Consider the following 27,218-nt stretch of genomic DNA (forward strand, 5'->3'; position numbering starts at 1 on the left):
TATTAATAATAAAGTAAAAGGTATTTGTTAAATATTTCGCGTAATATAGTTATGTACTTTTTGTTTTTCTATACAAAATATTTTAGTACTTTAGTATTTTATAAACATTACACTTGACGTAAACATTGTGTCTTAGTGCTAACGTTGACTTGACTTTGGCTTAGAAAAGTTTATTGTATTATTCGACAGCAAGATTTTGGAAACTAATAATGTCAGAAAAAAATGCTTAATCAAATACTAAATACATTATATGTAAATTAAAATAGGAAAAATATATTAATGTTTGTGGATTTCGAACTTAGTATTTTAAACCCAGGTCATATTTCGAACAATACTTTTCCACATGGCAATTTCAGTTGTTATTGTTGGTTGAGGGGCGACGACGCTCGAGGGAGCAATTTCAGTGGTACTTGCAGTAGTCGTCCTCTTTCATCAGCAACGGCAACAACCTTCTAGCACCTGAGGTAAGAAAGACTCGATAACACCTGCCATGTTGTTATTTTAGATTCAGCTACTCAGAACAAGAAGTTCCAGACTTCCAGTAGCACGGGCTGTGGTGAGCCCGTAATACAGGTGTGGGCTGTGGTGAGCCCGCACCTGCTAGTACACGTTACATTAATTAAGTGGCTCTCAATAGTACTTGCAGAAGTCTGTACGTGAATTAAGGAAATTCTTGCAAGGCGGGTCCGTCTAATTACCCAAATCTACCCAAGGCTACTCAAAGCTTCCTAACATTATGTAAGTAATGAAGAAATATACTGTATTTAATCACTGTAAAACTGGTGCTGAATGTAGAACAGGAACAAACAAAATTTTTACTCGATATAATTTTATTACGAAACTGGGTCCATCTAATTTACCCAAAGTCACAACATTGTTGTTTGGATTGTCTGACTTCCTATGGCATCACCTGCCACTTAGTTTCATCTAATTTTGTTATAAAATTATATTATTTCAGAGTAAAAATATGTTTTTCCATGTTCTACATTCACCACCAATGTTATAGTGATTAAATATATCATATTTCTTCATTACTTACATAATCCTAGGAAGCTTTGGATAGCTGTGGGTAATTAAACGGATTGCTTGCCACTATTCTACGTGAGTAAAGTCTTGATAGTATCTGTCAGTATACCGTACGTGAGTTAAGGAAGACTGAATAGTAGATGCCAATGGGATATTTCAAATTGTTTATTAGCATTCTGACAAAACATATTTTACAACAATAAAAACCATGCATATTGTTAGGTTAAACTGTCTCAGTGGGTTAGGCAAGGAGAGAGCATTTAAAATTCACTGGTCAACTGTTTTGGGTACAAGTCATATGGGTTTATAGTAATATGCTTATAAATTACAGTGAATGTTATTAAAATACAATTGTAAGAATCATGGGTAGGGCAAGTACAATGCCTAAAGCTACTAATACACAGCGTTTTGAGCATAATATTGGGAAAAACTAAAAGGACTGAACCTAAAAATACTAAAATGTATTTTTAAGTTAATATTTTTGGGGGTGTGGAACAGATTAATTCAATTCCTTTATTTCTTATGGGAAAATTTGTTTCAACTTACGAATTTTCGACTTACGACCTGTCTCTGGGACCAGATTAAATTCGTAAGTCGAGGCCCCACTATATTGGGAAAAATAAATGCTAATGGCAAGTATTATATAGGAAATGGAGTATTCTACATGGAGATGATGAATTAGGGCTGTGTGCTGTAAGGATGCTTAACTGCTACTAAAAGTAAGTGTTTGGCTATTGTTTGAATAGCCATGCTAAAAATGGTAATTTAAGTCCATGTCAGTGTGGGTTATAATAGATTAATCGGGTTATTGTGGTCATGGTAACAATGACCCCCATATTGTTGAAGGCTTATATAGGACTGTTATATACAATATACTGTATATTGATATCCAAAGCATTGTTTTCTCTTTCAGGCATCATTGGCCATCACAACCGAAAAATGACAAAGAAGGCTGCTAAAGAAATAAGGATCCAAGATGTAAGTTATATTCACTACAGATTATTTGGTGTAGAATTCACATAGACTATTGGAAGCTGTTTTTGTTTTGATTTAGCAATTTCTTTGAAAAAATATTATTTTTGCACACTAAAGTCATTGTAGGAGTTGTGCTACTTAAAGTAGCTCCATCTAATTCCAGAAGGAAGTGGTCAGCTTGCCAGAAATGCCCAACAGGGCTCAATATGATACTCTGAGAGGGACATTTCCTGTCAACCATAAACTGTGGCTATGGTCTGATTTGGTGCTCACCATATGTGCAAAAATAACAGTTTTTATATTTCGTCTTAGCTTGGTGAAGTTTATGCTCACTCAACATTACATGACATTTTTAATCTTGATTTTTCTCCTTCAAGATTTTTTGTTATTTTTAAAGTGATTCAGTAGATCTGTAAAGTACTTTATGCTAAAGTAAGGAAAATTTAAAAATGCCATATATTTACCTGAGGAATATTATATATAGTGGCCTTGACAAGGACAGGAAGCTGGTGGCTTGTAAAAATTTCCTCCATTTGCCCTGATGATTTTATCGAGCTGGATTTTGAAATTCAGCAGTGTTTAGGTATTTACATCTTCAGTGGGTGGGCAGTTCTATGGGTTTATAACCCATGAGTGAAAAAAAGCATCTCCTATTTTATGTCCTATATTATAGCTTGTTGAGCTTGAAACTGTTGCACCTTGTTTGTGTTGTGTCTGACCTTATAAAGAAGTTATCTGGATCAATATCCTTCAAATTATTCAATACAGTTTTATAAAAATTTCAGTCAGATCAGCCCTGTCATGTCTGGTTTGCAGTGTTAGCCCTGTGGGCCCTCATCTGTTGCTAGTATGAGTCAACTTAGTTCTAGGATGATTTTTGTTGCCCAGTATTTAAATTTTGCCAAAGTAGATATGGCTTTCTGAAGATGAGGCCTCCGTGTTTGGATACAATAATCCAAATGGGGGTTCACCAGAGATTTATACATATAGGTTATCAACCTCTGGTGCTGGACTGATAGTGTGAGATATTTGTCAACATTATCTGTAATATATTTTTTAATTTTTTTCCTTGTGCTTGTAGATAATGCCTCATGTAACCCTTATACAATTCAGGGTTAAGGGTTAAATCAGTAGAATATTTTGAATACGTATCAATGTTTTTAACTTTATCATAAAGAATTCTAAATATGAAGTTATGTTTCATTTGGTTAAGGTAATCTTGAACAATTTCTGGGTTTGATACCCGGTCAAGATAAATATCATTTCCATATTCCGGATAGTTCATTTACTTAGTACTGGTAGTTTAAAATATTTAAAGTTTATCCAACTGAGAATGGTGTTTATAACAATATGTATTTTCTATTCTTGCTTTAAATGCAGTTAGTTATTGTTCAAAACTGTTAGAAAAATTTAATTGCATAATTACAGTATACTGTACCATTATTAAGAGGAATAATTATGATGAAGAATGACTAAAATTTTTCCAGATGGATGGAAAGAAATGTAAAAAGAAGAGGAGAAAGACTGGCCAAAGCATCAAGAATGACATGGATGAGATTCTGAGAGACCCACGATTTGCTCATGTGTCTACCGATCTTAAACTTCGACATGTACCAAAAGAGAAAAGGAAAGTAAAACTTGACAGCCGGTTTCACTCTGTTTTGACGGTGAGTTGTGTGCAGTATTTGTTTAGAAATGCCTGGACTAGCAAGTTATATTAAAAGAATAAAGAAGAGTAACCTACTTTAGAAATAAATTGAAACAAGTAAATTTATTGGAAGGGTAGTTTTATGATGATTGGCATTTTTATTAAATCGTTATTTAATATGGTTTTTAAAGCAGTACCTGTATTGTATTCCTAAAGTTTTATCAAAATATATTAGCTTTTGTTAGAGAATATACATGCTGTATAACAGCAATTTGTATATAATAGTTTAATAAAACATGTATAGTAATGCACTGTACTTTTAATATACAGTGAAACCTCGGTATTCATACCTCTTCCAATTCATACTTTTCGAGTTTGGATGCTGTGTTCATGTTGGGTATTTGTCAGTTTGCTCGGCATTCACGTGTAAATGGGTGTTCCTGATGCATTAGTTTCACCTTAGCTGTCATTTAGTGTACAACCCACTACACTTTTCTCTTGGATATTTTGGATGTTCTTAGTTAAATAAGTGACCATGTCACCTAAGAAAGTTAGCAATAAGAGCCAAGCAAAAAGAAAAATAGCTAGAACCATGATAGAGATGAAGAAAGACCACATTGCTAATTATGACAGTGGTGCCTGTGTGTCTGCTCTTGTTACTAAGTTTAGTATGCCTATATCTAGTTATCTAATAAAAGTAATGTGGAAAATGGGGGTAAATGCAAAGTTTTCTTGTGAAATATCACCCCTGACAAAGCTGTGACAAACCGTGTTATAAACCTGTTGAATGACAGTGCTATGTCTCACTTTAGAAACATTTTAAAGCACAGGCAAAAGCAATCATCCATGGACAAGTTTCTTGTAATAAAAGCGTCCAGTGAGTCTAATGAGGGAAACAGAAAAAGACAGAAAAGAGAGAGAACCGCAGAAGCACAACCACCAGAAGTTATAATGGTATGGGGTCTCCCCCTTCCAAAGAATAACATCTCTTCCTCTGCCTCACCACCTTTCACATTTGCCATCAACTACCCTAAGTGCAGAGACAGTGCATACTGTGTTAGCATTTATTTCATTTAATTGTTGCATTAGTATATTTATTTTTGTGTTTTGGAAAGGATTAATCCAATTTACATTTTTCCTCATGGTAAGAGAATTGTTCAGTATTTGAACTTTTCTGTTTTCGTCCTGCATTCAGGAACCACTCAAGTCTGAATACCGAGGTTCCATTGTATATTTCTCTCAAATCAAACTTCTTTGAGCTAATTTGCCTTGGATGCTCCCATAGTCATCTTATTTGGTCCCCCTAGAACTCGTATTGCCTGTGAGGCTCTCAAGATATTGTCCTCATCATAATGTGAATCTTTGCAAGTGGTCCTGTAATGTGATCTAAGGAAGGGTGACGGTAGTGAGTTTAACTCAAGCCAGTACATAGAAAAACTGCTTATTGTAATACAAAGTAATGAATCATGACTCGAGTATCCATGCATGCAAGAATCATCAGCACCAAGAATGCCCATTATCACTCGGCAAACTGCTTTTATATCAAAGGCTACACATACTGCCACTAGGTTACCCTCGCTTTTAATCCTGGTGTTCTATCACTTAACTAAGCTCTGTAGTAGCTGATTAAGGAATGTTTTATTTTGTCTGGGTTTTCCATGAGTCTCTTTATCTTTGGGTTGTATGTTTTACTGTGTACCAGTCTTTATGTAGCCCATCCTCTTGAGCATTCCCAACGTCAGTAAACTGATGTACTAAATTACCCAAACCTTATCTAGCCAAGGACCCACGAAAAGGCAATGGAATTGCACATAAATATTGTGAGTCACTAGGATTTGTAGTACAGTACTACATCAGTTTTTAACCTGATTGGGATTAATATGTCAAAATGCAATGCACTAATCGAGAGGAGGGGTTGCTTTGTCTGCCACTGACTATCTCTATCCACTGCAGCTGTGTTTCATGGTGACCGTTCTTGGTTTTGATTGAAGGTCGACAGCCCTAGAGATATCTTTTATGGAGGTTTTTGGCTTCCATTTTCATAGGCTTAGATTTTTCATGTTTATCTTTGCATGGCAGACCTTCCCTTAGGTTTTGCTTGAGAGTATTGTGTGGTTACTATCTGAGATACCTCAACATTATTTCCTCTGATTTTATTCACTAGTGGTACTGGTCTGACCAGCCAATGACAGGTGCCTATGAAGGACGAAGACCCTGCAGTTTACCCTTGCCTCTGCTTGCTTGATACCTGCTTGATGGGGTTCTGGGATTTGTTCTACTCCCCATGCCTGGCCCGAGGCCAGGCTTGACTTGTGAGAGTTTGGTCCACCAGGCTGTTGCTTCGAGTGGCCCGCGGGCCCACATACCCACCACAGCCCGGTTGGTCCGGAACTTCTTTTAGAAAAGTCTAGTTTTCTCTTGAAGATGTCCACGATTGTTCCAGCAATATTTCTTATAGTTGCTGGTAGGACATTGAACAACTGCAGACCTCTGATGTTTATACAGTGTTCTCTGATTGTGCCTATGGCACCTCTGCTCTTCACTGGTTTTATTTTGCATTTTCTTCTATATCGTTCACTCCAGTACGTTGTTATTTTATCTCCTGTTATGTATGCCTGTTAAGCATACAGTACATGATGATCGTAGATCAACTCATTTCTGAGGCAGCTTCCCTGAATGCATTGAAAGGTGGCTACAAGAAACTTAAACTACCTTTTGAGAAATGTTTGTGAAAAGTGTTGAACTACTCAAACAAAAGTGATGACTATTTAACAAGCACAACTAATGACTTCCCCCATCAGGTGGTGGGCCTGTTCACCCATGGTTCAAGCATAGGGGGTTCTATAATCTTTAGCATTTTGAGTGTGTACTCTTTTTGCACATTGCATGTTTCATGTTGTGAAACCTGCCTCAGGTTGTGTTTCAGAGCCTTGTTCTGTGGTGTTTGTCTATGAAGCTTGTCTGTGATAGCTCTAGTGGTGCTTGTCTATGAAGAATTATCTGTGAGGAAGTTAGTTTCTGATAACTCCACCTGTTATCTGTGAGGAAGTTAGCTTCTGATAACTCCAACTGTTATCTGTGAGGAAGTTAGCTTCTGATAACTCCACCTGTTATCTGTGAGGAAGTTAGCTTCTGCTTAGGGAAGATTTCATTAGGGTCATTCCCAGGTTGGATAATAGTTATATTAATTAATAAGATGTTAGAGTTTACTGTGTTAATCTTTGTGTCAGATCTTCGCGTGTTAACAGCTTACACCATCTCTTACACCCTGATAATAGCAATAATTAAAAGTGGAGAATTGTGTCTAGGTGATATGGCTGTGTGTTTATTTACCAATTTGTAATCTTTCATGCTTGGTTTCAGGTTTCTGATAAAAAAACCCAAATCTCAGGCAAATTTATCCCATCACCTGCTGTGACTGGGTCTAGTTTGTGACTAGATCTGAGTTCATATCTCATCCAGAGACTTTCTATGTGTTTGTCAATGGGAGGCATTGGGTGCCCCACCAGAATCTTGGGTACCTCCTGAAGTTTGTTTACATTGTTTGTATACAGTTTGCATCCCATTTCTGGGTATGAATTGAGGCCCTATTGCAGATTCTCCAGTCTGCAGTCCATCACATGCTAGAGGAATGCAGTGTAAGGTGCTCCAGTCACTCTGTAGAGTCCCCTGATTTAAAGATCCTTCTGAAGCTTCTAAAGCTTTAGAAGAGCTTCTTCAAGCTTCTCAGCCTTTGTCACCAGTCATTGTCATGCTGGATTGGGTCATTGGTCTTTGGTGTATATATGTGCTCACATCAACAAATAAGAGATGGTGGCAGAGTGGACAAATCTTTTTTGCCCATCTCTCTCCTCATGGGATGGTTCACCAACTACACATGAACTGTTTACTGGTTTTGCTTTATTTCATCTGTAGGTATAGGGCTTCACCAGTTATTTCCCATTGTGGCACTGGATTCTTTGCTGTATTCTTTACTCTGACTTCTTGAACATTAGTCCTCATTGTGGTTTACATTTGGGAAGGTGTTTTGAATATGCTTGTAAACAGCCTCTACCAATGTTTGTCTGATTAGGATAGAATGAGAGGTGTACGACGGCTTCTTACTTTGGATATATGCCATGTCTGGTCTTCACCAGGAAGACTATTTTATTACCTCTTTGTGAAGCCACAATCTTCCTTTCTCTTTGGCTATATTTTCCAGTTTAGAAGCATTTGTTATGGATGCAGTATGTCTTAACTGAAATCAGTGTGAGAGATGTTTTATTTGTTCAGCATTTGTTTACTGACATCGATCTTATTCCTGACCCTTTTTGTTATAAATGGGCCAGGATACATAGCAGATTGACTGCTGAAGCTGCGCAAACCCTTTGAGCCTATCCGCTGATCTTTGTGTGTGTGGAAATTTTAGTGACATTGTTTTGTCAGTTATATGGGAGGTTGGTGGCGAATTTCCTTCTTAGTGATCAATATATGTCTTTTTCTTCACCAATATGAGTTGGTTTGCCAGATGTTTGAGCATTTTATTGTGCTCTGCCAATACAATGATGTAAATTTTCTTGGTTATTGAACCCTGGCTTTACATAATGCTATTGTTTCTTCATAGTCAGTTCTTTCAGAGCCTCTGTCGGTTGAGTTTGGGTGGCTATCTGTTGATCATTTTATCATTTTAGGTTATGCATTTTATATCATCATTCCTCCCATACTCTGTTGGAGCCTTCTTGGTAATTTTTAACATGTGATTCTTTTCTTACTTGCTTACCTTACTCAAGTCAATGAGTTCCACGGCTTCACCATTTGGCAAATATGGAGTTTGTTTACGGTGATTGGATGGTTTGACTATAGCGTTCTTCTTATCTACTTGCCAAGATTTAGTTGCCTGTTTTTGCTATGATCCTCTCCTCTTTCCAGCATGGTGTGGTGATGTTGCAGTGGTATCTCAATTCAGTACGCCTCCTTGTCTTCTGCTCTGTTCCTCAAACCCACACTATGGTGCTGTGTTCCAAAGCTTGCCTTTCACAATTTTTACAGAGGTAGGTTGGACTCAGTCAGGTCGGGTTATACTGTACCTATGTACCCATGTTCGGTGGAAGTATGCCTCTCTAAATGCTTTCTTCTCAGCCACGTCCTGTTTGGGCACCAGGGTCCATGTTCTTTGAAGTGGGACTTTGTGGCCAGATACCTGTCTGATTTTCCTCGCCCCTAATGGTTCTGGGTTATCTTGCCTACATCTGATTCTGGCTTGGTGTCTAGGTTATTGTGAGCTGTTGTCCAGTTCATATTCCACTCGTTGAATCCTACTTTCCAGATGTTCTACTTGGGTGATCGCCCTGTCTTTTCTTTTGTTGTTTTGCAATTCATTAGGATTTGAGAATGGGAGCTTCCAAGGGCCTTTGGCTCAGAATTAGGTTCTTGAATGTGTACAATCGCTCCTTGCCGAGTATGACCCTCCGCTGCTCCCATTCTTACACCCTTGTCCCTTTTATACCTTCCCACCAAGTGTGTTTGGGTTGTCGGAACTTCAATTGATGATAGCCAGCTGCTCCTACCCATTTGTGGTGATGGTGGTCTGAACTGGTGGCAGTTGTCGTAACTTTTGATCTACTAACTGTAGTTTGCAGAGTGATAATTGAGTCTTGGTACAGTACTACTTGTTCTTGCTTGCAGCTAGAGTTTGAGAGTTGTGGTTTGTTCCTTTGTAGATGATGATGGTTAACAATAATCAATTTTTATTTAAAAAAAATACAGAACATGATACAGTGGTTTTTTAATTGTTAGAATATTATATGTATATGGCATTTAATAATTATAGGGAGCTGGTATGCATTGGTGGCTTGAATAAGACTCATCACTGTTTTCTTTTCCTTGATATGTGAGAGGACTATTTGCAAATGTCCCTCTCATGATAGGGATGAAAGTCTTCAGTGCCTGGAGGGTAATGTGTCTTGGGGTGGACCATATAGGAGTTTGCCATGGGAGCATCCGAGGGTCATTCACAGAAAGGAGTACTGTACTGCATTTCACTATGCTCAACACCATATTTTGTTTTATTTATTTTTTTCTTGGGGTTTTGTTACCTGTTTTACTTATAATTAGTTAAGTTAATCACAATCTGTTTTTGTATGATAATTATTTTTAGTTATATTTTAGTGGCTGTGAAAGCTGTTTTGGAAATGTACTGTACAGCAGTGTAATTTACTTTACTGCTTTTAGGATGACAAGTTCTATGAAAAATCCATAATGGATCCACGAGGTAGGAAGGGAAACTACTCAACCAAGGAAGATCTACTGAAGTTTTATCATATGTCCTCTGATGAAGACTCTGATGATGAGGAAGATGACGATGAGGATAAAGGAGAAAATGGTGATGAAAATGAAAGTAGAGGTGACTATGATTCTGATGAAGAGAAGAGTGAGAGCCTGGAAAAGAATGCATCTTCAACCAATCTAACAGAAAAGGGTCAGTATTCATTAGGCACTGATATAGAACAAGAAAATGAAAGTGACCAAAGAAAAGGTAAAAGGGCATTATTCTTTATATTTATATGCCTTGTATAGGTACCAAGGCAGGTATAGTATTTCAGTTATCATGGTGATAACTGAAATACTGTACACGAGTACTGCGCAGAATTGAACCCTTGAATAGTAGACGAGGGTTCTAATTCTTGGGCAGAACTCCTTTATTTAAATTTATTTCATTGTACAGTACAATGCTGTGAGCTCTTATTTTAATTTTTGTAGTTAATATTCCAAAAGGTGCTTTTTAGATGAATACCAGGGTCAGAAGTGTGCTTGCTTGGAAGAGTTACGTAACATATAAGGAGTGAGTCAAAATGTAATTTGACAGTACAGTACTTGTACAGTATGTGGACTAAAGTGAGATTGTAAAGTTGTCTATGATTAACTGAATAAAAGCTTGTGCAATGTGCAGGTGGTTGATGTGCTTTTATAGAATAGGACTGTTTTTCTTCTGGGAAATAATTTTAATTTAACAACTAATATTAAGATTAAATAAGAATTTTGTGTGTGTGTGTACATAAAAGTCAATTTACTGTAGTGAAGGTGAAAAATTAATTGTAGATAAATTACAATTGTTGTACCTATTTAAAAGTTTAAATGGCACCTTCTCTGAAAGTTATAAACTGGCTATTTCTTGGCCATTCTTCAGAACAAATTTACAAGACAGAAGCAAAGGAAGAGCCAGAAATATCAGAGAAAATGAATCAACTATTACAAGACATGACGCAGGACTATGCAAGGGGTGAAGTGCTGTTCTCGGATGATTCTTCAGATGACGACTCCACAACAAGTGACGAAGATAAGAATGATGGAGAATTTGAGTGGGGGGAACTCGACCAAGATGCTGTCTGGGATGATGGAGATACTAATGTGGAAGTGAGTACCAGTGTTATATAGTGGTTTTTCTCAACCTGTCCTTTCATCTAATTTAACTTTTTTTCTGGAGGGTGCCCCTACGGCTCCCTGGAGTTGTCCAGGCTGATAGGGATAGTCGTAACTTTTGGCATCAGTCGATGTGGGTGGAGTTCTAGGCCTACCAGGGACCACGGCCAGAACCTGGCCCCCTCAGAGAGGCACGAGGAGCAATGGCCTATAGAAATGCACATGTGATTTTGGAGCATTCTATATCTGCCATCGACCGGGACAGGCACCCAGAAAGGTAAACTCCTCAAAACAAACCCCTATTCTGGTAAAACCAACGAAAATAACGAAACAAATGGACTGAACTCCCCCAAGGGAAAATGAGGAAACAAGCATGACGTCACACGAGCTGCGACACATCTCTGCGCAGCTTCCCCCTCCTCGGGAGGAGGAAAAGGGATCCCCAGACCCTTGCGCCGGCGATCCACACCTTCAGTTCCTCAGCTGATGGAATTAGGCTTAGTCGTTGTGGCTCCAGCTCCAGATTCTTATTTGTGCTGAGCCTGGGTTTAGTACTTCTCTTAGGTGGTGTGAGAGCTGGGAGTAATATTCACAGGTACTCGAGCTGCATGTGCTTAGGGTCACCTTCCCTGAGTGCCCTGTAAGTACCGCCCTTGGGGCTTGGGGTTCTCTTCCACAAGTCACCTTGGGTCTACCTCTGTTGGTCTTATGCTGCTTGGCGATTAACTGCCCCGAGTGTTTTGGGGGTTTTGAGTGTTTTTGGTTTTGAGGGTTTACAACAAGATTAATACCAGTATTGAGAGGCTTCAGTTATGAGGACTGGTTGAGAGAACTCAGCCTCACAATCTTAACGGAGAGAAAAAACAGAGGGGGATATGGTAACTACATACAAGATATTGAAGGGAATAGATAAGGTGGATAAAGGAAGCCTATTTAAATTAAAAAAATAGGTAGGACAAGGAGACATCGGTGGAAGCTGGATATGCAATTAAATTGAAGAGATGCAAGGAAGTTCTCATTCCCTGTACAGGTGGTAGAAAATTGTAATGCTTTGATGGAATAGGTTGTTGAAGCCAGTTCCCTCCACAAATTAAAAAAAAACAAAAACATTATGAAAGCAAAAATATTGAGTTAGTTTAGTTCATTTATTATGCACCCCATACCTATCTTGTGGGTGGTAGTGGAAAGGGTTACAGAAGCACCTAATGGGCACAGGGACTGAACCCTTAATATTGAGAGGGGGTAAATTTACACATCATAAAGCGGGGCATAAAGAGCTTGAGCTCACTTCCCCATAGTCATTGATAGGCATGCACTGTACATTAGTCTGGTAAGGGTCCAGTGAGGTACTATAACACATTAAGTTGAAGCTGGCTGCAGATTCTATCCTAGCAATTGAGTCTGTCACTAAATTAAAAAAAAATCCAGACACCTAAGTCCATATTGTATTTTACCAATGGGTCTTTCATGTTTACCTTAAAGACAAATATGGGAATCACTTTGATACACTGTATTACAGTAGGAAATACATCCATTTTCCAAATTCACCATTTTAATTTGTTTTTAATTTTTAGGAAACGTCACGCTTTGCTGTATGCAACCTTGATTGGGATCGTATTAAGGCTGCAGATATCATGGTGTTGTTTTCTTCATTTTGCCCAAGAGGTGGCTCTGTGAAGAAAATCACTATATATCCCTCTGAATATGGAAAGCAACGTATGGCTGAAGAGAACATGACTGGGCCACAAGAATTGAAATCAGTACCTGGGTGTGACATTGAGGATTCTGCTAATGATGCAGTAGATCTAGATAAACTTGAAAAGGGTAAGTTATATCATATATTACATAACTGGCCTGTAATAAACAATTAAAATTACACACAGAAATTACAATAGCGTATGCACTATTGTATTGTATTGTGTATGCATGTAATGGAACAAAAACCTGCACCTTATTGTCCGAACTGTATTGTGCCTCTTAGTCAAGCACCGCCTTATAGAATGTCCTGCTTTTCAGAATAATAAAAGTCTTACTTTACCCATTTCTCTTTGAGTCACTTGTTATTTGATATGACTATGACATCATCAGTAAATCCAATTCCTTTAATATCACTTCTCTTTTGCGCTTGTATTGGTATCATGAACGATGTCTAAAACTTTTAGACTGTCTTGTACTACTGATGGTGTGATAGTCTACCATACTTGGTGCTCTCTTTTGATAATTACATGTATTGTCTACATTAGTGTTAACTTGTGCTTCATCCTGGGTAGGTAGAGAGACGTGAAAACAAAACCCCGCTCTAATAAGCAAATAATGGTGGGTTGATATAAGCAGTGCAGTGATGCATTTGATGTAATAATACAGTAATCTGTTGCACACTAATTGCAATGCTGGTCTGACTATTAAATTGAAATATTGATCATCAGCTCATCTTTGATGTGTATTTAATATAGTCTTCGTTACAGTAGTCTGTTCTTGGAAATGTAATGACGTGTCATGATATGAGATGAGGCCTGGAGTAGAGCAGAGTGCTTGAGCAAGGCCGGGGGTAGAGTGCACGAATGTGAAGAGGATCATGGAGCATTGTGGGATGAAAGCAAATAGCTCAAGTTTGGCAAGAATCTGGCTGTCTGCTCTGTGGCGAGGTTATAGCATCTTTTGAGTGTAGAAACTAGACTCATTGAGTGTTATTGTTACTGGTGTTGAAGAAGATCCAAAATGTATACAGTGCATTTGTCACTGAACCACTATTGGAGTTAGACTGTCAACAATCCATACTTTGACAACTTAAATTGCATGCTTCTCCCGACTTGCCAAGTTAACCATCATTTTGCAGGTTACCTTTTTGTGGCCCTAGTGGTTCCTGTACCCTTTGGAAGAAATATTAATTGTAATTAGTGTAGAACTTCTTGGAATGTGGAATTCTTAGGGATACGTTATGTGGAATTAACAGGCACATCTAATTGCCTTCAATGAAACTAATGAGAATTTGGAGCAACTATGTTACTCTTAATATAGTTGCAACACTGTATTCGGGAGGTGTTGTCAGGACTGGCTTGAGGTGGTAGTTCTTGCTATTTAGAAACTCGGTACTCAAAGGGCTTACCCTAAGTGTTTTCACCCCATTGCCCTGACGAGTTGCATCCGCAAGCTCTATAGGTGTATGGTTAATGCGCATCTAATTTGATTCTTAGACTTCTTTTTCCCTTCTCAATTTGACTTTCACAAGTGATGCAGCAGCATGACTTACGTTTTAGTGGACTTTGAGGTCTACTTTCATACTGCCTTCACTGCTAAGATCTCCAATGTTGCTCTTCTTTTTGACTTTGAAAAGGATTATGACACTATCTTTAGGAACAATATTTTATCCTAAGTACATTCTTTTGGTCTTCGTGGCAATCTCCCACCATTTCTTCAAAGCTGTCTCTCTCTCTTGTTGCTTATTTAAAGTGAGACTTGGTACCATTTTCTCTGACTTTTTCAAGAATATGAAGGTGTTCTTCAAGATAGTGTTTTGAACTCTACTCTCGTCCTGGTTGCCTTAAATGGTCTTCCTACATCCCTTACCTCTGGAATTTCTGTGGCCCTTTATGTTGATAATCTCACTCCCTGCTGTCATAGTGATGACTCTCCCTTTCCTCTAACAACAACTTCGTCTTGCAATTGATGCCATGTTGTCCTGGGCCACCAGTCATGGCTTCCTGACTTCTGAGATGAGTTTATCTTTTTGTACTTGTATTGGCATCCTTAGTGATATTTATCACTTTTTGAATGTCCAGCGACACTGAATGAGCTAAACAGTCTTCTCAACTTAGTGCCTTAGTGCCTTCTTTTGATAATTACTTTGAATATGTGGATATGGTGGCACACAAGTAAGCACTTCTATGCTAAACTCACAAGTGCACTCGTGAACTTTGGTAATGTGTGGGCATAGCATGAATTAATTGATAATTCATTGTGGTGGGGGGACAGGCAGCCAGTCTGTATTCATACACGTTAGGCTTACATTGAGGCCTCCCTCCCCCCCTTCCCCCCCAGGTTGAATTACTGACCACACCCAGGCTGCAACCCTACAACAAGCTGACTAACTCCCGAGTATCTACTTACTGCTAGGTGAGCAGAGGAGCATTAGACGATAGGAAATGCGCCCAGCCATTTTTGTCCAGCCTGGGATTCAAACCCAGAATTCTGGATTGGGAGTCGAGAACGAACCCGACTTCTACCAAGACCTCTGATGATCCCAGTAGTTAGTTAAGGTGGATTAGCATAGTTTGTGCTTATTCTCTGGTCTCCATTCTTATGCTTTGGGTTGTATTCAAATATTACACATCCCAATTATTCTATACATTGTGATTTATTTGTGGTGGGAAAGTGCAAGGAGCATGAAATATTAATGTCAATATTTTTATTCAGTAAATAGTAGTGCAAAAGAGGACTGTTATAGGTCCATGTAACATAACCTTGTTTTCCCATAAACTTGCAAGTTAGATTTGTACAGATCTTACAGGAACATGTCCCCAATGTCTACTGAGAACCACCTGTACATTCTTTTTACTGAAACTGAAAAGAAACATGATATATTCCATACTTGCCTTCCAATAATTGAAGATATATGGTACTGTACTTCTTCCCAATAACTTTGTGTTCACTGTCTGGTACCTTTCCTGAATTGATCTCTAGTCCAAAGTACTACATGCCTACATAATGCCTTGTCACTCTCATTGGGATTACTCTTACATTATCACTTGGCTTCATCATCAAATGCTAGAGTTTTGATAAGGTTTCCCAAATGGCAGAGAGGCTTTAAAGGAATGAGTCGTATTATACGACATTAGTTCTATTTTAAGTTGTGTAAAATGCTTGAATATTAATACCTAGCTTAAGTGTATAGAAATTATATAGTGTATCATACAGTACTATATAATTTCACTTCACTGTGCATAACCATATTAGGTGGATATGCACAGTGAAGTTACAATAGCATGGCATAGTCTGTAGTTCAGTTTGGTTCGTTCTCGACTCGCAATCGGGAATCTTGGGTTCGAATCCCGGTCAGGACAGACATGATTAGGCACGTCTCCCTTCTCCTAATGCCTCTGTTCACCTTACAGTAAATAGGTACCTGGGAGTTAGTTGTGTTGTGAGGCTGTATCCTGAATAAGGTCAGTAGATTGACTATGGTGGGCTTAATATATAGATATATACACACACACACACACACACACACACACACACACACACACACACACACACACACACACACACACACACACACACACACCGTCTGCCTGTCCCCTACAAAATTAATCTGAAAATCTTTTAGAGCAATGCATTTCTATTGAATTTACATCCTGGGTCACCCCAAATACACGTATTACCCACTAGACCACGATGAGCTTGGATATTTTGAATTGACTTTATATATGCATAGAATATATTTTCACTGAATGATTTTTCACTTCAGTAATTCTTTTCATAACAGGTATGCTTGATGAAAATGCTGGAGCAACCAAAGCCCATTATGAGGCACTTCGACAATATCAGCGTAATCGTCTTCGTTACTATTATGCTGTTGTCGAGTGCAACTCTATTGATACTGCCAAAGCTCTGTATCAAGAATGTGATCGCAAACCATATGAAGGAGCTGGTATTCTTCTTGATCTGCGGTACATTCCTTCACATATGACTTTCGATGAGGTTTGTGATGTGATAAATACTTTCTGATGTAGGAATGTAAATTTGTTTTTGTGGATATTTTGGAAGATAATGTTTATTCACAATCTAACCTGAAGGTCATAATTAACCTTTTGAGTTCTGAATTAACATGTAACATTAAAAACAAAAATTTTGTTTGTTTAGAGGCCTTATTGGATTATAGAATATCTGTTGTAGAAAAAAATGACCAAATTATCAAGCAAAAATAAAAATTTACCATCCTACATTAATAATAATAGTGGATAGATGGAGAACTTTACCTACCGGTAATAACCCTTGTTACCTTACTTGTCTCAGTGACCTGTCCTTGTAGTTTCAGGTGTTAAAAATTTCTCCTCTTTTATTTTGTTGATTCTTGTTACAATTTTGTATATCGTGATCATATTACCTCTTATTCCTATTTTCCTGCTTTGGCATGCTTAATGCCTACCTCCTTTCCTCATAGCTCACGTTCTTACAGTTCAGGAGCCATTTAGTAGCATGTCTTTACACTATTTCTAGTTTGTGCTTCTTGAGATATAAGCACTATATACCACTGCACACACACACATTTATGTGTGCGTAGAAGTGGGCATTTCCCATCTTGTACACTCTGGCCACCTCAACCTTGTCCGAAATCTTTATGGAGAGAATTTATTTTGTCTCGTGGCTTTCAACTCGTCTAGATCGTAAAGCTGGTTCCTCCTCATCTGCTGTAATTTCCAAATGGCTTAGTACCACCCAGGGGTAGGGGTGATGACTCCCTTAAATAAAAGACTAAAGTTGTAGTTAGAACACTTCTGAGACACATTTGTTTACTACAGTACCTAATATTTTTCTTGCCATTTTCAGTTTTGATCTTGCCTCTCAAGTTTACAAATACAAGGGATTAAATAATTAGACTAATTATGTTGTGGCTGTAATTGCTCTTTAGCATTGAATGATATGTCTTTTTTTGTGTATTGTGCTTGGCTGCCAATAATTGCATTTTTTTGCTTTTCCTCTGTTTTGTTCTCCCTGTATTTCTTATGTTTTTCTTTCTCATTGCAAGGATCTTCTGTTAAACTTTGGACTAGCATTACTTTACTTTGCTTCCTTGCCCCTTTTAGGATGGAAGGAATATTCAGCTAAACAGTTTTGGACCACAGAGTAATTCTTCAAGCTTCTGAGTTTTGTCTCTCACTGCATACCTTTAATTTTTTTTTAATACATTATCCTCATCTTTATACTGCTCTCCTATCTCTGCCTTCTTACTATGCATACATGATTAAATCAAACTCAGTGACTAGTGGTCACAATTGGAATTTTGTGGTCTATTCTCTTAGGTCTACCCCCATCCTGGGTGAAAATGGGAGTTCTAGTTAGCATGTCAAATACAGAGGTGAGGCCGTCAGAAAGTTTACTCGAGTGGTGACGACTAGCATGGCTCTCCATTCTTGAATGTCTAGATATCATTATCTGCCATAATATTCAATGTAATTCTATTGCTTGTATTAGTCCTATACACTATGTTTACACCCTTCTCTCTTCCTACAAGCTTATCATTGTTATATTTTGGATTACAGGCACCACATGATGTGTGTGAGACAGTCCCCAAGTCTTACGAGGTGAAGACTTTCATCACTACAGCTTTACATGACTCGCGCCCAATTTTAACCTGGGATGAAACTGACCCTGAAAGGAAGAAGACATTATCACATGCCATGAGTAAAGCCATGAAGGGAGAAGAAATAAACGAGGATTGTTTAAAGGTTTGTTTATTGATAATGACATTCAAAAAGTATCGAGGGGAATTGCTGTTGCAGTAGCTACTGCTGCTGCATCAGTAGCCGCCGCTTTAGCTGCAGTAGCCACTGCGGCCACTGCAGCTGCAGTGGCCACTGCAGCTACAGAAGCTGCAGTGGCCACTGTGGCTTCTGCAGCTACAGGAGCTTCTGCAGCTAGAGGAGCTTCTGCAGCTAGAGGAGCTTCTGCAGCTAGAGGAGCTTCTGCAGCTAGAGGAGCTTCTGCAGCTAGAGGAGCTTCTGCAGCTAGAGGAGCTTCTGCAGCTAGAGGAGCTTCTGCAGCTAGAGGAGCTTCTGCAGCTAGAGGAGCTTCTGCAGCTAGAGGAGCTTCTGCAGCTAGAGGAGCTACTGCAGCTAGAGGAGCTACTGCAGCTAGAGGAGCTACTGCAGCTAGAGGAGCTACTGCAGCTAGAGGAGCTACTGCAGCTAGAGGAGCTACTGCAGCTAGAGGAGCTACTGCAGCTAGAGGAGCTACTGCAGCTAGAGGAGCTACTGCAGCTAGAGGAGCTACTGCAGCTAGAGGAGCTACTGCAGCTAGAGGAGCTACTGCAGCTAGAGGAGCTTCTGCAGCTAGAGGAGCTTCTGCAGCTAGAGGAGCTTCTGCAGCTAGAGGAGCTTCTGCAGCTAGAGGAGCTTCTGCAGCTAGAGGAGCTTCTGCAGCTAGAGGAGCTTCTGCAGCTAGAGGAGCTTCTGCAGCTAGAGGAGCTTCTGCAGCTAGAGGAGCTTCTGCAGCTAGAGGAGCTTCTGCAGCTAGAGGAGCTTCTGCAGCTAGAGGAGCTTCTGCAGCTAGAGGAGCTTCTGCAGCTACAGGAGCTTCTGCAGCTACAGGAGCTTCTGCAGCTACAGGAGCTTCTGCAGCTACAGGAGCTTCTGCAGCTACAGGAGCTTCTGCAGCTACAGGAGCTTCTGCAGCTACAGGAGCTTCTGCAGCTACAGGAGCTTCTGCAGCTACAGGAGCTACTGCAGCTACAGGAGCTACTGCAGCTACAGGAGCTACTGCAGCTACAGGAGCTACTGCAGCTACAGGAGCTACTGCAGCTACAGGAGCTACTGCAGCTACAGGAGCTACTGCAGCTACAGGAGCTACTGCAGCTACAGGAGCTACTGCAGCTACAGGAGCTACTGCAGCTACAGGAGCTACTGCAGCTACAGGAGCTACTGCAGCTACAGGAGCTACTGCAGCTACAGGAGCTACTGCAGCTACAGGAGCTACTGCAGCTACAGGAGCTACTGGAGCTACAGGAGCTACTGGAGCTACAGGAGCTTCTGGAGCTACAGGAGCTTCTGGAGCTACAGGAGCTTCTGGAGCTACAGGAGCTTCTGGAGCTACAGGAGCTACTGCAGCTACTGGAGCTACTGCAGCTACTGGAGCTACTGCAGCTACTGGAGCTACTGCAGCTACTGGAGCTACTGCAGCTACTGCAGCTACAGGAGCTACAGGAGCTACTGCAGCTACAGGAGCTACTGCAGCTACAGGAGCTACTGCAGCTACTGGAGCTACTGCAGCTACTGGAGCTGCAGTAACCACTGTAGCTGCAATAGCTGCAGCAGCTGCTGTAGCCACCGTAGCTGCAGTAGCCACTATAGCTACTACAGTGGCTACTGCAGGAAGTCTCAGGAAATCTTCCCGTAGCTACTGTAGCTGAAGTAGCCACTACTGTCGCCGCTGAAGTAGCCATAGCAGCTACCACAACAGCAGCAGCAGTAGCCACTGTAGCTGAAGTAGCCACTGTAGCCGCCGCTGTAGTAGCCATAGCAGCAGCAGCAGTAGCTACTTTATCTCCAGTCAAGGCTCACTCACGTCCCAAGGTGTGATGTTTGCCAATATCCTTTATTATAGTTGGTGCCATCGTCCTAGGCTTGCCAAAATCATACAGCTGATATCGTCCAAGGCTGCGAGAAATCCCAGGGTGCAGTGGCAGCATTGATCTGTAATGTACAATAAGATAGATCGTAAACTTAATATGCTTGTGTAAAGTATTTCTTAATTTCTTGCATTTGCTACTAGTAATCAGAAACAAACGTCATGCTGTACAATGATTTTAATGACCGACTATATTCTTTCCAAATTGGAAACCCAACAGCAATATTTAAATATTTTGCAGCTTAATTAAGCAGCTGTTTAAATGCAAGATGCTTAATAAATAAGAGAAATATGTTGTATTTAATAAACCTTGTCTATTGAATCAATACTTCTAGCTGTTATTTGAATAATACAACTTAGGAAAAATAAATATTACCACATCTTGCTACAGCCATTTCTAACAATAAGACCTATGGTTGAGTTTAATGTTAGGATGACATGTTGCAGATATCGGCTAAGGTTGCTAAATATTTATGATCATGATTTAGTTTTTTCTGATTATTACACATCAGTGAGCAGGCATGGGAATTTTTTTTTTGGGTGGGGGGGGGGGGAGAGAAAGAGGTAATGGCAATTTAAGCCTTCAGGTTCCTTGTATATAGTAAGCTTTATTTTACCTCCTCGATATGATTGATATGAAACTACCACTGTGGTAGTGTGGGTGTCATCAGGAAGGACCACTGTGGTAGTGTGGGTGTAGTCAGTGGGGGACCACTGTGGTAGTGTGGGTGTAGTCAGTGGGGGACCACCTTCCAGTGGCCTCCACCACCTTCTCCCCTAACTTGTTCCAACCGTCTACCACTCTGTGTGCGAAAGTCAATTTTCTTATATTTCTTCGGCATCTGTGTTTAGCTAGTTTATATCTATGACCTCTTGTTCTTAAAGTTCCAGGTCTCAGGAAATCTTTCCTATCGATTTTATCAATTCCTGTTACTATTTTGTATGTAGTGATCATATCACCTTTTTCTTCTGTCTTCTAGTTTTAGCATATTTAATGCCTCTAACCTCTCCTCGTAGCTCTTGTGCTCTGTGTGCTAGCTCTGGGCTTGTGTCCCAAGGGCTGCTTGTGTCCTGTCATTGGCATCCAGGCTGTGTGGCCTGGTGCCTCTGATTACTCGTCTTGGTCACAAGTGTTGTGTTCTGATGCCGGTTGTTTGGGTTTTGGGCTGCACCCTTGGCCTCCTGGGTGCGGGCACTAGGATTTCTGAATGTGTTTCGAGCTACATGCTCTGGGTTATCAGGTGGCGTTGACATGGCTGTTTATATTGATGCTGTCATACTATGTTTGAAGTTTTTAATACTTGTGTTATCACTTCAGGGCTTTCTTGCTTCATCCAGTGAAGATGAAGACAACAGTGACTTAGAAGAGGAGGAGGAAAACAGTGATAGTGAGGATGAAGCCACCAAGGCGTCCCAAATTGCCAAGTTTAGAGCATTAATAAATGAAATTGATGAAAAGGAAAGAAAAAAAGAAAAAGATATTGATATGGAAGAAACCTTTAATCTGGAAGAAGACTCTAGTGAGAACAGAGAGCAAACAAACAAGGAAGGTGCCAAAATAACAGAGCAACTTAATCCTTTTGAAAAATATTTGGAGAAAAGAAAGAATAAGAGGAAAGAAAGAGAAAAAAGGAAGAAGAAAAATGATAAAGATACAAGCTCTGAGGAGGATAGCGAACACGATGGTGCTATATCAGACGACGATCTCCCAGATAATGTTGGAGATTTGTACAACGATCCCTTCTTTGCTGAGGAATTAAAGAAGATGGACGGCAGAAAAGATACTAAGAAGAAAAAGAAGACTAAGAAAGACCCAGCTAATACTGAAGAGCATGAGAGTAATGAGCAGGTGAATATCACTTTTTTTTTTTTTTTATAATTATTGTAAACCATAAATACTTCAACTTCTACAGTAATCTTAATTTTTAAAGTGATATACACTTAACTTTTTTGTAAATAGTGGCTTAATAATTTGCAGTATCTTAGGATTGGACCATGTAGTGTGTGAATTTATAAGGTTTGTGTGTCACGATAAAAATATTTTCTTCCCAGGAGGATCTTGAGCTGTTACTAATGGATGAGGATGCCGAGGAAAAGAAGCACTTCAGTATGAGAGAGATTATTGAGAACAGCAAGGATAAGAAGAGGAGAAGGAAAAAGAAAGCAAAGAAGCAGCAAGAGAAACTAAAGCAGCAAGAGAAACTGAAGCAGCTAGCCTCTGAAGATGACTTTAAGGTTAGAAAGCGCTTGGTATTAGAACATCAAGTTTTTAAAGTGCGATATTTACGAAGACCTAATGCCTGCTGTAAAGTACTATTAACTCTAATGGAATGCAACACAAGGTCAAAGTAAAGACAAGTAAAGTTTCATTCAACCTCTCAGGATATTACTATAATGAAGAAAATACATTACTATAATGAAGAAATAAAGCCACTAGTCTTCAACTATCTTAGATGTGTGTTTAAATTCGATATAAAATTACTATTATTATTTTTTTTTCCTCTAAGAGAGATTGATCCATAAACTTACACCAACACACACTTGTAGGTGGCCTACCTAACCTACTGGGTTGTTAAGTGTTTGGCCCAGGTAGATGTCACTCATTTAAAACAGAATTTCACCAGTCGAGATGTATTTTCTAATCTATAATACATGCCAACTTAACTTTCAATAATACAGTATTAGGTAACGTTATAAAAGAATAACCGATACTTACGGGTTAAAAGTCAAACGTGGCGGAATAGTGTGTTGACATACTATGGTAGCATTTTCAGTTGACTTGGTGAGCTCTGGTTATGGTAGGCGAACATTGCTGCTTGAGGACCATGTCATCTGAAAAAGTCATAAAACACACTGTACATTGTCGCAAAGTTTTATGATTTCCATATAATGTCTGCACACACAATTTTGTCTGTTCCATTATATATATATATATATATATATATATATATATATATATATATATATATATATATATATATATATATATATATATATATATATATATAAGATAGCATATTTAAATTGTTTGTGTAATCTATGGGGTTTAGTTAAAATAAAGAATGACATAACATATACTGTAGTAAATAATACTGACTTGGTTCTGTAATTAACTGGGGTTTACTTGTCTTTAAATTATGTATATAGTATATGAGAATACCCACTTGGATACTGTATAATAAAATGTGTTATTTTACAGGTTAATATTGCTGATTCAAGATTTGCTCCCCTGCTCACATCTGGAGAGTATAATATTGACCCTTCACATCCCCAATTCAAACGCACCAAGGCTATGGATAATCTCATCAGTGATGTGCAAAAGAAAAGGATAGCAGAATCTTTTGAAAGCATTGTAAGTGGGACACTATTCTGACCAGTATCTTTTCAGTAGATTTGTACATTTTAAATTGAAGCATTTTCTCTACTAGTTATACCATGTTTATTTATAGATAAAAAAGAAGAAACATCTACAGAGACTGCAGATTGAAGACGGGGGTGGGGGGGGGGGGGGTGGGGGTGGGGGGGGGGGGGGATGTGCATACGCGAGTTATAATTATGGAATTTTTTTTGGATTGTTTCATTAGATTACTACTAGCATTTGTGACGTTATCTTTGGTTTGAGGTTGGGCTATCAACCGCAGAAAGTGTATTAGGGCCACCCTAATAGCTTACTGACCAACCAGCAAGTATACTTTAGTCCTGAACATAGTCTATGACTAAAGTAAACTTTCTGTGTATATACATTACGAAATGGGGTACACCTCTTGGTAACCTTTGTTGTTAGATAGTACTGTATAGCTGTATGCCTACATGTGCAAATGCCTGTATACATGAAACAAGAAGGATAATAAATGATCAAGGTGTGCATTAGCTGTATGATCCCGTTACTAGAAGACAAGGAAAAGCAGTCGATTCCAAAGACATTGTTGGGAATGTTTAACTTAAAAAGCAGATTGATAGGTGCTGCTTGTATATGCATATTGCATTGTCTAAATTTTACGTGTGTTTTTTTTTTAAATATGGTTCAACTTGTTTGTTTAGTGATACTTCACCTAGAATGCTTATTAATACTGTACTTATATTCTTCAGCCTGATGCCAAAAGGAAGAAAGCAAGTGAAGAGAAGAAAACGGATCATGAATTGTCACTCTTGGTTAAGAGAGTGAAAAACAAAACCAATAAATCCAAGAAGAAACAATAAAGATCTACTATTAACATGGATTTGGCAGTGAACATTTAAGTACAAGCAACAGTAGTTGTTTTGAGACACTGAAATGATAGATCAATACTGTATTCACACATGATGTCAGCTGTAAATATTAATATTGCAGGTTTTCTTTGAAATGTATTGTAAAATGAGAAATTTTTGTTTTGTAATATATATTTACATCAGAACTATGTAGTTGTTCTAATTATTTTCTCCATTAAAAAAAATATTACCCAAGCAAAAGGAACAAGATAGCAAACAAGAGTCCATGGGAAGAGAGAGAGATAAGAATATTTTTCTGGATTATTCTGAGGTTATCTATTGGGATGCCCCACACACTGTATTGTCATTTGCAGAGGAATTTATAATAAAATTCACTATATACTGTGTATGAATATACAATTATATAAATTGAATTATTGTAATGCTGCTTGAAACCTTTTCATAAAATACAAAACAAAAAAGGAAATACTATGTAATAATGGCACTAATAATACATAATAGCAATTAAGAGGAGGGTTCCCAGGTACCCTGAGTACCTGGGAACCAAGCCACATGTAAAGTAATATATCATTGCTCAATATGACTAATAATGAAGGAATTTTAATAAATTTTTCTAATTGCTGCTATTTCCCAAACCAGTGCTATGATTATTTTCCTCTGGTGATAGTACTCCTATTACCTAAACTATATAATTTATATGCTCGATTAATATTACTGTTGTTACTAATACTAGTGGTAGTGTTACTATTAATTTGCTTTACTGCTACTACTACAACTGATATTATAAATTCCAATTGCTTTCCTCTACATTTCAAACTATAACTTTGCAAATTAGTACTATTGAAACTTTACAATTGCCACTAATACCATCACTGCTATTAATGTTTCCCTTCACCACTTGACCTGTACCATGAATAGCACAGGTACTATTGTCCTTTAGTACTGCTTCTATCCATACTAGTTAAGGACTACTTTATTCTATTGCAGTAATTCCACTTACAATCTATGCCAGTGCCCCACTGGGCATTTTTGGTTGCTTTAACATATAGTCTCATTGAGGAACAATATTAAAGCAACCAAAACTGCATACTGGAGAGTATGGCTACTCACCTGTTGGTAATTATGATAATTCCATAATAGTACTACAATTTCTTTGCTCTAGTGCTAGTCAGCCTACTACCTGTACTGTTGAAACTACCCATACTAGTACAGCTAATACTTTCCTCTACTTTTCTATTGCTACATAGTCTTCCCAGCTTGGTACCTTCTTTTAATAACTACTTACTAATACTAGTATTATGGCTACTCTTGTCAACTGCTTCCCATATTAGTGTTGAAACTACTACCTGAACCAAATGACTTCATTTCTCTACTGGAACTACTACTACTACCACCACCATCAATTCCATCCCCAATTTTAGACCCTTAAAAGGTAGCTATGGCCTTAGGAGCATTTCTGCCAATTCACGAAATAAAATGAAAAACTCTTTATAAAATTATTTGGATTGAAAAGTGGAGACAAACTTAATATCCATATTGTAGCCGGTTTCATACACTACACAAATTGAGCGTGTGGTGGCACCCAACCAATCTGTTAACACGAGAGCTCTGTCATCAAAATGGGCTGCCTCAAGCCATTCACAATGTTGACCTTGGATGTCTAGACGATTGATTATATGTACAGTATAATATAATAGAATTGATATAGATATCAATATATGTAGATTGGAGGCCTGGTCGAGGACCGGGCCATGGGGACGTCGAGCCCCGAAATTTGTATTTCGGGGCTCCTACTTATACAAATAGAAGCTGCCTCATATGGGCCAATAGGCTTTCTGTAGTTCCTTTATTAATGTTCAAATGAGGATTAGGTGACTTGGTATACTTCATTACAACCATATGAGAAAATCAACAGAGCAAAGGGCGGATTGAACCAGCATCTAGGGTACGGCATGCCAGAGGCATGCCGTACCCCTGAACCACAAAAATTACAAGAGCTATTGAACCCAGTCACTACTGTGATCACTAAGGATTTTGGAGGCTGCCACCTGTTGCCACAACTAGTTTTTACAAATAGCCCGTATGCACTCTGGAGTAACCTACGGGCTCACCATAACCCATGCTACCTGGAATTTTTTGTTCCAGGTAGCGAATCTTAAACAACAAACATCTGGAGTAAGTATGGAGTTCTTTACCATTTCACTCCCTTCAAATTCATAAGGAAATCAAAAGTGTGTGATATATCAATGAGAAAATCACTGGAGCAGAGTCAGGGCTTGAACGATTGATCTTGGCGAACATCAGACAATGTGCAAAGCAGAGTCTGAAGTGATCCGCTTTTACCCACCAGTGTAAAAAAGAAGTAAATGAGAACTTAATAGATGTAGCCAATATTGTTTGGACCATGTGTAACATAGAAGAGCCTTCTACATTTCTCAATAAACTTTATACAGTATGCTATATGTATTTACTTATATCAATGCTATGTCTATAGATTTTCACCTGAACCAATAACAACTTTACAATAATTAAATTGACATTATGTATGGGGATGATACAAACACTCTTGTGCATATTCCTTTTATCTTCACTATATTAAACACAGCGCACTGGTGAGCAA

At 38.7% G+C, this 27,218-nt stretch overlaps 1 protein-coding gene and 1 long non-coding RNA gene across 3 annotated transcripts in view; one reads left to right on the top strand and one right to left on the bottom strand.

The window, feature by feature from the left end:
• The first annotated feature begins 316 nt into the window (after positions 1-316).
• LOC123769771 (ESF1 homolog) lies at positions 317-27,056 on the top strand. The gene is made up of 12 exons (XM_045761021.2): positions 317-464; positions 1,940-2,004; positions 3,489-3,668; positions 9,860-10,106; positions 10,815-11,041; positions 12,622-12,871; positions 16,530-16,744; positions 18,307-18,492; positions 21,708-22,238; positions 22,442-22,624; positions 23,589-23,741; positions 24,479-27,056. Exons 2-12 carry the CDS (start codon positions 1,966-1,968, stop codon positions 24,587-24,589), a joined length of 2,322 nt encoding a protein of 773 aa, XP_045616977.2. The 5' UTR covers positions 317-464; positions 1,940-1,965; the 3' UTR covers positions 24,590-27,056.
• LOC123769773 (uncharacterized) overlaps positions 19,964-27,218 on the bottom strand; it is a 35,236-nt gene continuing 27,981 nt past the window's right edge. Inside the window, exons 4-5 of one of the 2 annotated variants that reach the window (XR_006774281.2) lie at positions 23,106-23,221; positions 19,964-20,454 (exon numbers count right to left, since the gene is read on the bottom strand). This is a non-coding gene — a long non-coding RNA (uncharacterized lncRNA). The remainder of the gene's footprint in view (positions 20,455-23,105; positions 23,222-27,218) is intronic. The other variant, XR_011222127.1, reaches the window with a different exon arrangement.

Source organism: Procambarus clarkii, chromosome 45, assembly GCF_040958095.1.
Source record: "Procambarus clarkii isolate CNS0578487 chromosome 45, FALCON_Pclarkii_2.0, whole genome shotgun sequence".
Taxonomy (NCBI): Eukaryota; Metazoa; Arthropoda; class Malacostraca; order Decapoda; family Cambaridae; genus Procambarus; species Procambarus clarkii.